The sequence below is a fragment of the Canis lupus genome, chromosome 14 (assembly GCF_048164855.1).
Source record: "Canis lupus baileyi chromosome 14, mCanLup2.hap1, whole genome shotgun sequence".
NCBI classification, from domain to species: domain Eukaryota; kingdom Metazoa; phylum Chordata; class Mammalia; order Carnivora; family Canidae; genus Canis; species Canis lupus.
Window position 1 is genome coordinate 50,882,882 of NC_132851.1, and position 12,937 is coordinate 50,895,818.

Consider the following 12,937-nt stretch of genomic DNA (forward strand, 5'->3'; position numbering starts at 1 on the left):
CTAAATTCAGGGGCAGCCCGGGTGGCTCAGCGGTTGAGCACCTGCCTTCGGCCCAGGGCCTGATCCTGGAGACCTGGAATCGAGTCCCATGTCAGGCTCCCTGCAAGGAGCCTGCTTCTTCCCCTGCCTGTGTCTCTGCCTTTCTCTGTCTCTCATTAATAAATAAATTTTTTAAAAAATCTAAATTCGAGATTTTTAAAAAATATTAGATTGGGCCCAAATGACACACTGGTGTCGCCCATCTCGCACACGCACCTTATGACTGCTGTGCATTTACTAGAAACTGATGGAAATCAATCTTAGTGACGGAGGCCTTAGAATATTATCCCTCGCAGTATGATTGGGAAACAAAGGCCCGTGGAGAACCCGCGCCACAGAGCCTCTGAACCTATCAGGGACCTGGCACGGCTGTCCCAGTGGTGCCGTAACTAGAATGGAAACTGCTGTTGTCCCCAAGGCCTCCGCAGCGGAAAGCACTCCGGGGTCCTCGCCCTCCGCTGAAGGAGCAGCTGGTCAGGGGCCCGCCAGCTTCTCTCCGCCCGCGGGCGCGCGTCGCCTTAGCAACAGAGGAAGCGCAGCGAGGCTGGGGGCGGGGCTTCGGGGCGGGGGCGGGGCCGTGGGGGCGGGGCCGCGGGGGCGGGGGGCGGGGCTATGGGGCGGGGCGCGCGCAGCCAAGCACCCCCCGCCCCCGGTCCAGCAGACGGCTCGCAGCGAGCCTGCCCCGCACGAGGATCCGCGCAGCGCGCAGCGGGAGCTTCTGGGACGTCAATGGAGAAACAATTTTCAGGCTCATCTGCGTTTTCAGATGGGCATGACACGTCGGAAATATCCACTGCCTCCGAACCCCTTCAGAAGCCCTTTGTGCTCAGGCTCCTAGACGTGCACAGCAAGTCTGAGGGGCCCGAGGAGCCGGAGGAGGAGGCCCGCAAGCAGAGCCAGGGAGACCGATACAACGAGTGTGAGGAGTCCAAGGAGACATCTGAACTGCACCGTCCCTGTGAGCCCCACAAGCCTTATGAGCCCTGCAAGCGCTATAAGCCCCACAAGGCCTCTCAGTCCCACGAGCCCTATGAGCTTCCGGAGTCCCACAAAGCCTACGAGCCCCATGCACCCCGCCAGCCGCGTAAACCCAGAGAGCCCCAGGCTCCCCACGAGTCCCGCAAGCCCAGTGGAGCCGAGCTGCTTCCCGGCGCTGCCGTGGTGGTCTCGCCTTCTCTGGTGACCAGGTTCCCGCCACGGGTTCTGCGATATTCCCCGAGCGGTAGGTGTCGGGGCCCTTCCCAAGGCACTGAGGGTCCTAATGTGAATGGTGCATGCAAGAGCTCCCTTTGTTTTAAAGAAGGGTAATTTTTGTGTCATTTACCTGCTGCTTTGTAGTCATCTATCTTTGGACCGTGTGGGACTCTGACAATGAAATTGAATATCTTCACTCTCTCCTCCCTTTACCTGATGACCTCCTAGCTGTCTTTGATTATTCATTGTAACTTTTTATTATTTATTTATTTAAATTTTTTATTTATTTATGATAGTCACAGAGAGAGAGAGAGAGGCAGAGACACAGGCAGAGGGAGAAGCAGGCTCCATGCACCGGGAGCCCGACGTGGGATTCGATCCCGGGTCTCCAGGATCGCGCCCTGGGCCAAAGGCAGGCGCCAAACCGCTGCGCCACCCAGGGATCCCTCATTGTAACTTTTTTAAAAAGATAGATTGATTAATTAATTAATTAGAATGAGCAGGGGAGAGGGAGAGAGTCTCAACCAGACTTTCACCCCCAGCATGGAGCCCTGACGAGTCTGGATCCCACCACCCTGAGATCATGACCTGAGCTGAAATCAAGAGTCAGAGGCCCAACCCAGGCACCCCCACTGTAACTCCTTTTTGAAGCTTGCTTTTTCTTTCTTTCTTTTTTTAAATTTTATTTATTTGAGAGTGAGAGTGTGGGGGAAAGGCAGAGAGAATCTGAAGCAGACTTCATATTGAGCACAGAGCCGGATATGTGGCTCTACCTCACAACTGGGAGATCATGACCTCAGCCAAATTGAAGAGTCTGACCCCCTTAACCCACTGAGCCGTCTAGGGACGCCCCTTGAAGCTCTTCTTAATTCTTCTCTACAGTCATTGCATTTTCTCTGGGCTGCCACTGAACAGTACCTCTATTATAACACTTAAGATGTATTACATCATTATCTCTCTCCCTAATTCAAGGGAGAGATCCTTGAAGGGAGGATATCTTTGTCAGTGTTTGGCACATGGTGGCACCCAATAAATGCTAGCTATTACATTATTAAAGTGGTAGTAACAAAATATTAATTGAGCAGGAATTCAAAGTGTACACTTTACTAAATGTTTGCAGTCCTCACCAAGTTTACAAGGTACCTTATAGGGCCAATGGGTCTTGGGTATAAACACCCCTTGCTCTAATTACACTGGTTCACTTACGACTTTTCATTGATGACCCTACTCAAAACAATTCTTTGTCCACGTTAGGCTTCCAGTCCCTCAGCTGACCACTTTTAATCTCATGTTCTCCTTGACTCCTCTTTATCAGCTTCCGTTCTATGGTTTGTCAGTGGCTCACTTACATTTTCCATCACCCTGTTGACTCTTTGGCTATCCACCAAACTTCCCCAAGCTTTTAAAACACCAACGCTGGTTAACTTAACCATCCATCCTCTGCCTACACCTGAGCAGCTGACTCTTGCTGTACAATATCACACAATCATATGGTTTCTTTTATTTCAATTTCATGATCACACATTTTAATTTGTCGCTTGATACTTCCTAGCAAGCTCACTTTAAGTTAGTTCTCTTAATCTCTGAGAAAATGACTGTCCTCTTTTCCCTCCTCTAAATGTTACACTTTTGACTCCTAAACAGCTGAAGACTTTGTCTCACACTTTATTGAGCAAATAGAAGCCACCACTCACGAGCTATCTTTTTTCTTACCACTAATCTATTGCCTTACCCAAACTATACCTGTGGATTCTTTTTCCATATTTCAAAGAATTGTGCCTTTCTCTATGAAAAGCAAAATCCTCCACTTGTGCTTTGGATTCTCCTCTTGTCTCCCAAAGAATTTTGTTCTTGCCATAATCCCCCCTCTCTCCTACAGAATTAATTTTCCATTTCTTTTTTTTCCCAAGGTTTTATTTATTTATTCATGAGAGACACACACACACAGAGGCAAGAAACAGGCAGAGGGAGAAGCTGGCTCCCTGCGGGGAGCCCAATGTGAGATTTAATCCCAGGATTCCAGGATCACGACCTGAGCCAAAGGCAGATGCTCAACCACTGAGGCACTCCGGTGCCCTAATTTCTCCGTTTCTAATAAATCAGTCCCATAAATGATCACATATATCTATGAACATATACTCAAGAACCTTTCATCTTGAGAAAAGCCTTAACCCCATGCCTTCTTCAGACCCCTCCTTTTCCCACCATAGCTATCATTTTTCTGTTCTCCTTTCATTGCAGAACTTGTCCAAAAAGTTGTCTATACTCACTGACTCCATTTTCCCACTCATTGTTCTCTCCTCAACCCACCTAGTTAGGCTTCTTTTCCCTCCACTCCACTGAAACTCCTATAATTTACTGCCTTTCTGTCTACTGCCAACTCTGTTACCATGCATGGGGATTTCAGTATCCATTGGATGATTCACTTGGCTTCCCGGTTCTTTGACCTCCTCACTTTGAATAATGGCATCCTTCACCCCATCTTAGGCATTTACTTCTCTAACCTTTGTAATGTCAATTGCTGTACCATTTCCAAAATTTCTATATCAAGCACTCTAATCTCTAACCATGTCATATCTTTCAGGCTCACCCATTCCCCCTTGTACCCCCTTTATCAATTCTTCAGCATCAAAAGGACCTCTAACCTACTGAGGTTATTAACCTTTCATTATATATCATTACCTTTTTTTTAAAAAAATTATTTATTTGAGAGTGAGAGAGAGCAGAAGGAAGGAGTAGAGGGAGAGGGAAAAACAGATACCCCGCTGAACAGGGAGCCCAATGCAGGGCTCTTTCCAGGGCACTGGGATAATGATCTGAACTGAAGGCAAGACCCTTAACTGACTGAGACACTCAAGTGCCCCTATATCACTACCTTTGTTCTCTGTCTCCCTTTATTTACTTGATAGTCCACGGTCTGCTAATGGAATCACTCCCTTGCAAATATCCTTACTTCCCTTGCTTCCTCCTCTACCATTCTTGCCAGTTAAGTCCAGTTCTTGCCTTCACTTGAAAAACAATGATGAGAAAAACAAACAACTCTGCTGACTGATTTTAAATTAATGATCTTGAAATTCAAGTGGGCTCTTAATGCTGCTTGGCAAACATACTACATTTCCCCTGTCAATTCATTTTCCAACATGGAATCTACTAAATTACTAGCATCTGTACATATATATGTTGCCTTTTCTCCTGTTAATAATGGATGAACTGTCTTTATTCCTATTAAATGCCATTCTCTCAACCTGTATGTTGGATCCCATCCTATCTAACTTTAAGCTCTTCTAAAATTATTCCCTCTCTCTCTTGCTTCATTTTATTCTGTTGGATGACTCATCACATGAACATGCAGCAATAACTTCCATCATAAAAAAAAAAAAAACAACTCTCCCTTAATCCTATGTACCCCTCCAGGTACCAGTCCTATTTCTCTGTTACTCCTTAAAGAAAAATTCCTCCAAACAGTTATCTCCATAGCTTCACTTCTCATTCTCTTTAGAACCAATGTAAACATTCATCTCCTCTAGTTGGATGGAGTTGCTTTTGTTGAGGTCATAATGACCTCTGCCTTGCCAAAGTCAATGGTTAATTCTTCATCCTCATCTTACTCATTTGACACATTCATGGTCGCTTTTTCTTGGAAGTCCTTCTTTACTTGCCTTCATCGTCATCCTATCTCATCATTTGTTCCCAGCTCAGTTTTCTTAGCTAGATCCTTCTTCTCTTCTCAGCCTCTAGGTTGAAATGAGTGATGACTGTTTTCTCAGATTCATTAGAACTTTCCTTGTTACATGGGCAATGTCATCAGTTCCATGGATTTAACTGAATGCTGCTATTTTCTCAAATTTCTCCTTTGAGTTCTAGAGTTTTATCATCAATTGTCTATTTAATATCTCTACTTGAGTATCTAGTAGGCATGTAAAATTGAAGGTATTCATAACTGAACTCTTATTTCCACACTCAAATTTGCTCTTCCTTCATTGTTTTCATTTCTGCAAATGGTACCACCACTCATTCATCTAATGCTAGGATCAAAAACCTTGAAGTCATTCTTGACACCTGTTTTTCTCTTACACTCAGCCTCCAAACCATTGGCAAACCTCAATTTTGAGATATATCATGACTGACCATTTAACATCTTCATCATCTTTGTAAGCCACTATCATCTCTTCCTTGATCCACTACAGTAGCTTTCATCTTGCTCTTTGTTCCACTCTTGCCCCATTCCTCTCCCCCACTCCCAGTTTATTGTTCATATAGTGGTCATGGGTCTGAGAACTTAAATTTTACTCAACTCTCCTCTCATCTCTCCAGAGGGGTTTCTCATCTCACATAGTTTGTAATCTAAAGTACTTAGCAGGCCTGCAAGGCCCCACATGATCTGGCTCCCACCTGCCTCCCCAACCAAATATCCCACCATCTCTGTTCTCCAACCGTGTAGGCCCACCTCACAGTCATTTCATTTGACTTTTTTTCTGCCAGGACACACTTCCCTCAAGTGTTTGTCATCTTATGAAGAGATCACTCTGTCAAAAAGAACTCTTTGGCCTGCTTATTTGCTTTCAAGTACTTGTCTTATTGACTGTACAATACTTTGTGTCTATTTATTTACTGTTTATATTAAGCTCTCAGAGAGCAAAACCTTTGTCTTAGCCACTGTTTCATCCTCGGTGCCTCAAGAAGTGCCTAGAGCAAGTTTGGACTTAGCAATTATTGTTGAATGAAAGAGTTCTTCATTCAGCCTCTGTATCACCAAGTCCAGTGATTCCTTCTCTATCCTTAGGGTTGTTAAGAAAATTGAGTTAATATCTATAAAGCATTTAGAGCAGATTGTGGTACTAGTATTTAGTAGATGTTAGCCATTATTAGTAGTGATGTTAGTATTATCTTATTTGACCTGTGGGCAGCATTTAATACAATTGACCACACCCTTCTTGAAACATATATGTCTTTCTCTTGGCCCCTGTGACACCACAATCCTCCATTTTATCACCTATGCTTGCTCTTGGGCTCATTTGCTGAGCCCTCCCTATTTGACTGCTTGCTCTTGGGCTCATTTGCTGAGCCCTCCCTATTTTCTTGAACTCTAAAGACCTCCAACCTGACCCATTTTCATTTCTTTTTTTTTCCTTCCTTTTCCCTCCCAGGCTGTCATATGTACACTTATGGCTTTAAATAACATGTCTATACTGCTGCCTCCTAAATTTATATATTCCAGCCCTACTCTCTTTCCTGAGTCCCACACTCATGTATTGAACTGTGTACTGGACATCTCCGTTTGGATATATCATAGGCATCACAAATATACTTTGATATAGAAGTCTTGATTTTTTTTTTCTCCCAGTCTTGTTCCTCCCTCCCTCCTCCAACTGAATGTTTCCAGAAAATAGCAAACAGATTACAGGGGAAACAAGGGTAGAAGCAGGGAGACTACTTGAGCAGCTCATGTAGAAATCCAGGTGAGAAATGGCCATAATTGGGATGAGGGTGTAGCAATGGAAATAAATAAATTCAGGAGATAGAAAAACTAATAGCTTGCATTGGATGCATTTCATTTGAAGGTGAAGGAAGAGGAGTCAGGGAGAAATAGTAGCTTTTCTTTGGCTTGATCAAACTGGACACTATTTCATAAAGTAAGGATGCCACCCTTAATATTTAATCTTGCCTGTGGCTTCCCATTCCTCTTAGGATAAACCAAACCTTTGCAGAGGCCTCTAAAGTTCCATGGGCCCTCTGACCTCACTCCCTTCCACTCCCTCCTGCTTACTCTGTCCCCATCGTACTGGCTTCTTTCTGTTCTCTAAAAGGCCAATCTCCTACTTGCCCCTGCTTCAGAACCCGTGTTTGTGGTTTCCTCTCCTTAGATGCATATTATTTTCTGGGATTGTCTCATGATTAATTCCTATTCAGGTCACAGTCTAGATTTTTATTTAATTTTGTTTTGTTTTTTCTTTTTAAATATCTATCTATCATCTTTCCAAGTTTTTATTTAAATTCGTTAGGGCAGCCCGGTGGCTCAGCGGCTTAGCGCCGCCTTTGGCCCAGGGCGTGATCCTGAAGACCCGGGATCGAGTCCCACATCAGGCTCCCTGCATGGAGCCTGCTTCTCCCTCTGCCTGTGTCTCTGCCTCTCTCTCTCTCTCTGTGTCTCTCATGAATAAATAAATAAAATCTTAAAAAAAAATAAATTCGTTAGTTATGGGGAACCTGGCTGGCTCAGTTGGTGGAGCATATGACTCTTGATCTCTGGGTTGTGAGTTTGAGCCCCACATTGGGTGTAGAGATTACTTAAATTTTTTTTAATCTTAAAAAAATAAACTCCAGTTAGTTAACATACAGTGTAATATTAGTTGCAGGTGTAGAATTTAGTGATTCATTATTACATACATACACCAGGTGCTCATCACAAGTGCCCTCCTTAATCCCTATCACCTATTTAACCTGTCTCCTGCCCACCTCCCCTCCAGTTTGTTCTTTATAGCTAAGAGTCTGTTTTATGGTTTTCCTCTCTCTCTCCACTCCATGTTCATTTGTTTTGTTTCTCAAATTCCACATAGGAGTGAAATATGGTATTTGTTTTTTGCTGCCAGTCCACATTTTTAAAAGGTGGGAAAGCCCAGATCTTAGGGACCCTTCCCTGTCCATGATGCCTAAAGTACCTCCCTGCCCCCCCTCCCCCCGCCGCCGAAGTAGCTTGATGATGAGACTCTCTCAAAAGTTCTCAGACTCTGCTTTAAAGAATACTACTTAAAGCTTCTTATCTGGGCAGCCCTGGTGGCGCAGCGGTTTAGCGCCGCCTACAGACTGGCGTGTGATCCTGGGGACCCAGGATGGAGTCCCGCATCAGGCTTCCTGTATGGAGCCTGCTTCTCTCTCTGCCTCTCTCTCTCTCTCTCTCTCTGTCTCTATGAATAAATAAAATCTTTTTAAAAAAACTTATCTTCTCAATTTATTTTCTAGATTTTATATTTTCCTTGTTAAAAATCCTATCTTTACATTACTTCCCCTAGTAAAGCTTAATACGCAGCCAGCATATTTATATAATATTTACATAAAATAATGTAAATATTGGGAAATATTTAGTCAGCATGTCACCATGCTTCTGTTCACTTAGTAAGATTCCTTTATCCAACAAACATTTGCTGAGCATCTACTAAGGCACTCATTGTGTCTTGTGGGGCTGTAAAGATGACTGAGACATGGTGGTCAGGTTGTGTGCATAGTTTTAAAACTTAGAGAATGGAGCCTATCATCTATCTCCTTACTAATGTATCATCACCTAATCATTGGTGTCGCTGTTAAAATTTATTGAGCACTTACTATGTTCTGGGTGTAGACTATGAACCATAGATGAGTAAGACAAGGATCCCATCCTTAAAGGACTGTCAGTGTGGTTGGGAGGCTGAATACATCCCTAACAATAACATATCCATAGAGCGTACAAAGTAAAGTGGATTGGAGTATACCACAGGACAGTCGCATCATTTTTCTGAGTCGAATGGCAATAGTAACCTCTATTTTTAATGGAGAAGAAAGGCTCAGAAAAAAGTAGGACCAAAGTAATAATTTAATCACTTAACTAAAATAGGATGAAATAGAGATTAAATATTTAATCTAAAATATACAGAGCTCAGAGTACTTAATTCGGATTTTATCAATTGATTGATTGCTTGATTGGGCTCCACGCCCAGTGTGGAGCCCAATGCAGGGCTTGAATTCATGACCCTTAGATCAAGACCTGGGCTGAGATCAAGATGTGCTTAACTGACTGAGCCACCCTGGTGCCCCTTAATTTGGATTTATTTGTAAGGGATTAGGGAAGTGATTTAAAAGAAAGACTCTCAGGCAAGTGTGGGAGTATGGAGGGAAATTATATTGAGTAAACTTTTTTAAAGTTAAAACTTTTTTGAAATCTTTAAGACATTTACATGATTAAAAAAACAAAACAATCTTAAAAGACTACAAAGAAATGTCACCTTCCCACCCTGTCCCCTCTTTCCCTTTTACAAGTAACCACTTTTATTCATTTTTATGCATCTTTATATAAATACGAGAAAATACTACACAAGTTTATGTGTGTCTTCCTCTTAAGAAAGAGTAGCACATGCTATACTTCTCTTCATTCTTCACTTGATGGTATATCTTCTCATATAACTGCATAAAGAATTTCCTCATTTTTTTTAAAAGCAGATGCCTCATGTTTTATTACATAATTGTGCTGCTACTAGTTTAACACCTCATTTGCTTTCATTGCTGCTACAAGCAATGCTGTAATAGATAAACCTGTACATGGTGTCATTTAGTACATGTCATACAGCTATATCTGTGGAATAAATTTCCAGACGTGGGATACTGGAGGGCAAACACATCTAGAACTTTGATTTAACAAAATGGCTTTCTATTTAACTTCTTTGGAAGTTGATGCATTTTGTACTCCCAATGAAAGTGGCAATGGAAATGTCTGTTCTCACAGCCTCATTATTATAGTGTATAGTTGAACTTCTGGCTTTTTGAAAATCTAATTGATGAAAAACTAGTATGTCATTAACTTTTAATTTGCATTTATCTTATTAATGACATTAAACATCTTTTTAGATTTTTATTTTTTCATCTCCTTTTCTATTTTCCTTTTGATTTGCTAGGTATTTTTTTACTTACAAGGAGATTAGCCCTTTGGGATATGTTTGACCTGTTTTTTTTTTTTTTTTTTTTTTCTGTTTTGTGGGTGGTCTCCTTGTCTTTGCTTGTTTTTGCTTCATTTTGTTTTGCCACAAAAATATTTTTATAGTAAAATTTATCTCAATTGTTTTTTTATGGATTCTTCTATGAAATCATAATTAGAAAGGCTTTCTTCCACTTCTAGGTTTTGAAAGAATTACTTTTGTATTTTCTTTTATAATTTTTAAAAAACATTTAAATCTTTGATCTGGTAAGAATTCATCCTGATGTTGGGTGAGAGTTATAAACCCAGCTTTCTTAGCAGTTGTCTATCCAAGCTGCCAGTGCTGTCTTCACATAGATGAAATCGGCTAAAAAGAAACATGAAAAATAGATTTGAAACTTGAGAAAAAGGGTCACAAGAGTGTAGGTGTGAGAAGAGGCACAGCTTAATAGTTAGCTTAAGGATGTAATGGTTTTGAGCTCTAGTTTGCACAGAAGTCCCTGATTTCTGTTGTTGTTGTTATTTAACCAATTGAGCGGGACTTGTCCTTTTTATGCCTCTACCTTCTCAACCTCAAGCAAAACCATTTCCCATGCTCTTCTATCTCTTGACCGATGACCCTGAGCTAAGGCAGTGAGGAGCACATTGCAAGGGAGGCATGCCTAGGAGAGGAACAAGAAGAATGAACAGTAGTAATGGATCACATTATTACACATACACACATTATTACATCATATCAAAAAACATCTCACTGTTTGTTTACATATCATACCCAATATAGAAATAGACTGCTTCATGACCAATCTCCAAAACAACAGTGCACATACAACAAGCACAAATTTTACTTCAAAAAGGCTTAAAGTAGATTTTACTGAAGTATCCTACAGGGAACTATACCATCTAACAGAGCAAAACCTGCTAAAAATGCTCTTGAGGAAATGCTCTTGCTAAGTCCCAATCCCCATGACTGCTAATCTCCAAAAATACCTTTCCTATTTCTCTCAAGCCCCAGCTTGCCTCTCTCTTACCCTCCCTTCTTGTGCTTCTAGAGCTATTCTGAGAACTGCTCCCTGCCTTTGTAGCTCAGTGGTACCCCATTTAGTACAATCCAGGACTAGAGGCTGAACATCTTAAACATGGGCTTCTGAGGAGTCAGGGTAAAGGGCGAAGTGGAGAACAGTTATACTTGGACATTTCATCCTTGTCATGTTACAAAATAAAACGCTTTACGTGTGCTTGCAGGGGGACTCCCAGTGAACAATGCTCATCACTGCCATCAGGGAAGAACAGGTTTAATCATGCTCTCTCCCAGCAGATGGCAGCCTTCTCCATCAAATGGCTTGGATCATCACCCCCCGCCCCCCCCCCCCCCCCCGCCCGACCTTTTTTTTTTTTTTTTTTTTTTTTTTTTTAGCTGTAGGTGGCAACCTGAGTGATGTGGCTTGTGTGCTACAGAATAAAATACATTTATAGGGTTTACTGTAGCCAAAACATTCTGATTATCTCTTAGAGGGAGCTGGTGTTCATCATTATGCTGAAAATTCTTTAAGGGCTTCCTCCTGGTAGCCTTTAAATAAAAGTCAAACTCCTCCTGGGTTCAATGGGATCTGGCCCAATCATAAATCCTGTTGCCTTCTCCCTTGTTCCCTTCCCTCCAGCCACCCTGACCAACTGTTTTCCTTTGTCTTTTGCTTGATTTCACTTCAGGGCCTTTACACTTGCCCTCTCCTCTGCCTGAAATGCTTTTCCTCTCTCTCCTGGTTACAGCCAGGATTTGGTTTCAGCCTGATTCCAGAGCTAGAAGTCTTACCCATTAAATAATATTGTGGTAGAGCCCAAACTTGTCTGCTTTGAAAAATACCAATGCCCGTGTTCCACCTCCAAAGAGTGTGGATTTAATTGGCCTAAGGTGTGACCTGGGCCCCATAATTTTTTTAAAAGATCCACAGGTGATTCTAATGTGCAGACAAGTTTGGAAACCATTGTAACCGTGCTTTGCTTGGGACATTAGCTAACAATAGCCACCTGAGAACTATTCTATCCCACCAATTGGTAAGATAACATCAAAAGCATTCCTAAAATAAAAGAGTGCAAGGGCTGCCTAGGTGGTTCAGTATGTTAAATGTCTGGCTCTTGATTTTGGCTCAGGTCATGATCTCAGGATCATGAGATGGAGCCTGCTTAAGATTCTCTCTCTCTCTCTCCCTTTGACTTCTCCCTTCTCCCTCTCTTAAAAAAAAAAAAAAAAAAAAAAAGAGTGCAAGCCCTACTTGTGGCAGAAACTACCATGAAAGGGCAATAGGAAAAGTGTTATTCATTCATATTATCAGTATTTGTAGAAGTGTTTTTAGGATTGGTTCAATATTATACTGACTTTCTGACCTGTGTATACAAGACTGGGAACCAAGCTTGGTGATACATGAAAAGTCCACAGAATAAGTGCTTCATCTGTCATGGGTGATGGCATGCTGGGCACAAGGGGCTTATTTGTAGCCTACTCCCCACTCTTCCATGGGTCTGAGTCAGTTTAGCCTTAAAAAGTAGAGTAATAGATGGGGCACCTGGGTGGCCCAGTCAGTTGGGCATCCAACTCTTGATTTCAGCCCAGGTCATGATCTTAGGGTCATGAGATCAGGCTCCATATAGGGCTCCACATTGGGCTCTGTGCTCAGCAGTGAGTCTGCTTCTCTCTCTCTCTCTCTCTGCCCCTCCACCCACTCATGTTCTCTCTGTCTCTAAAATCCATCTTTTTAAAAAGTAGAGTAATAGAAAATATCCCAATTCAAAAATTCCATTTGCTACTTTTTTTTTTTTTTTTAACTTTGTAACCTATCTCCTACTATGCTATAAATTCCTTGAGAAGTGAATATGTCTTACTCATTTTTGTTCTCTCAATGCTGGAGAGATATGCTCCATGCTGCATGTAGAAACACAATCAATACTGGGTTGCTGTGTTTCGTGCATTGCTCCCACGTTGATACATTAAAAGTTGTACTAATAATTCTGATTATCATTCATCTACTATATGCAGGGTACTTTATA

At 42.1% G+C, this 12,937-nt stretch overlaps 1 protein-coding gene across 3 annotated transcripts in view; it reads left to right on the forward strand.

The window, feature by feature from the left end:
- Window positions 1-379: 379 nt before the first annotated feature.
- The window catches only part of SPMAP2L (sperm microtubule associated protein 2 like), a 46,446-nt gene continuing 33,888 nt past the window's right edge, over window positions 380-12,937 (forward strand). For 2 of the 3 annotated variants that reach the window (XM_072775171.1, XM_072775170.1), the window contains exon 1: window positions 650-1,261. In XM_072775171.1, the coding sequence (XP_072631272.1) occupies window positions 652-1,261 (610 nt within the window). In that variant the 5' untranslated portion in view covers window positions 650-651. Of the gene's footprint in view, window positions 513-649; window positions 1,262-12,937 lie in introns of those variants that run through there. The other variant, XM_072775172.1, reaches the window with a different exon arrangement.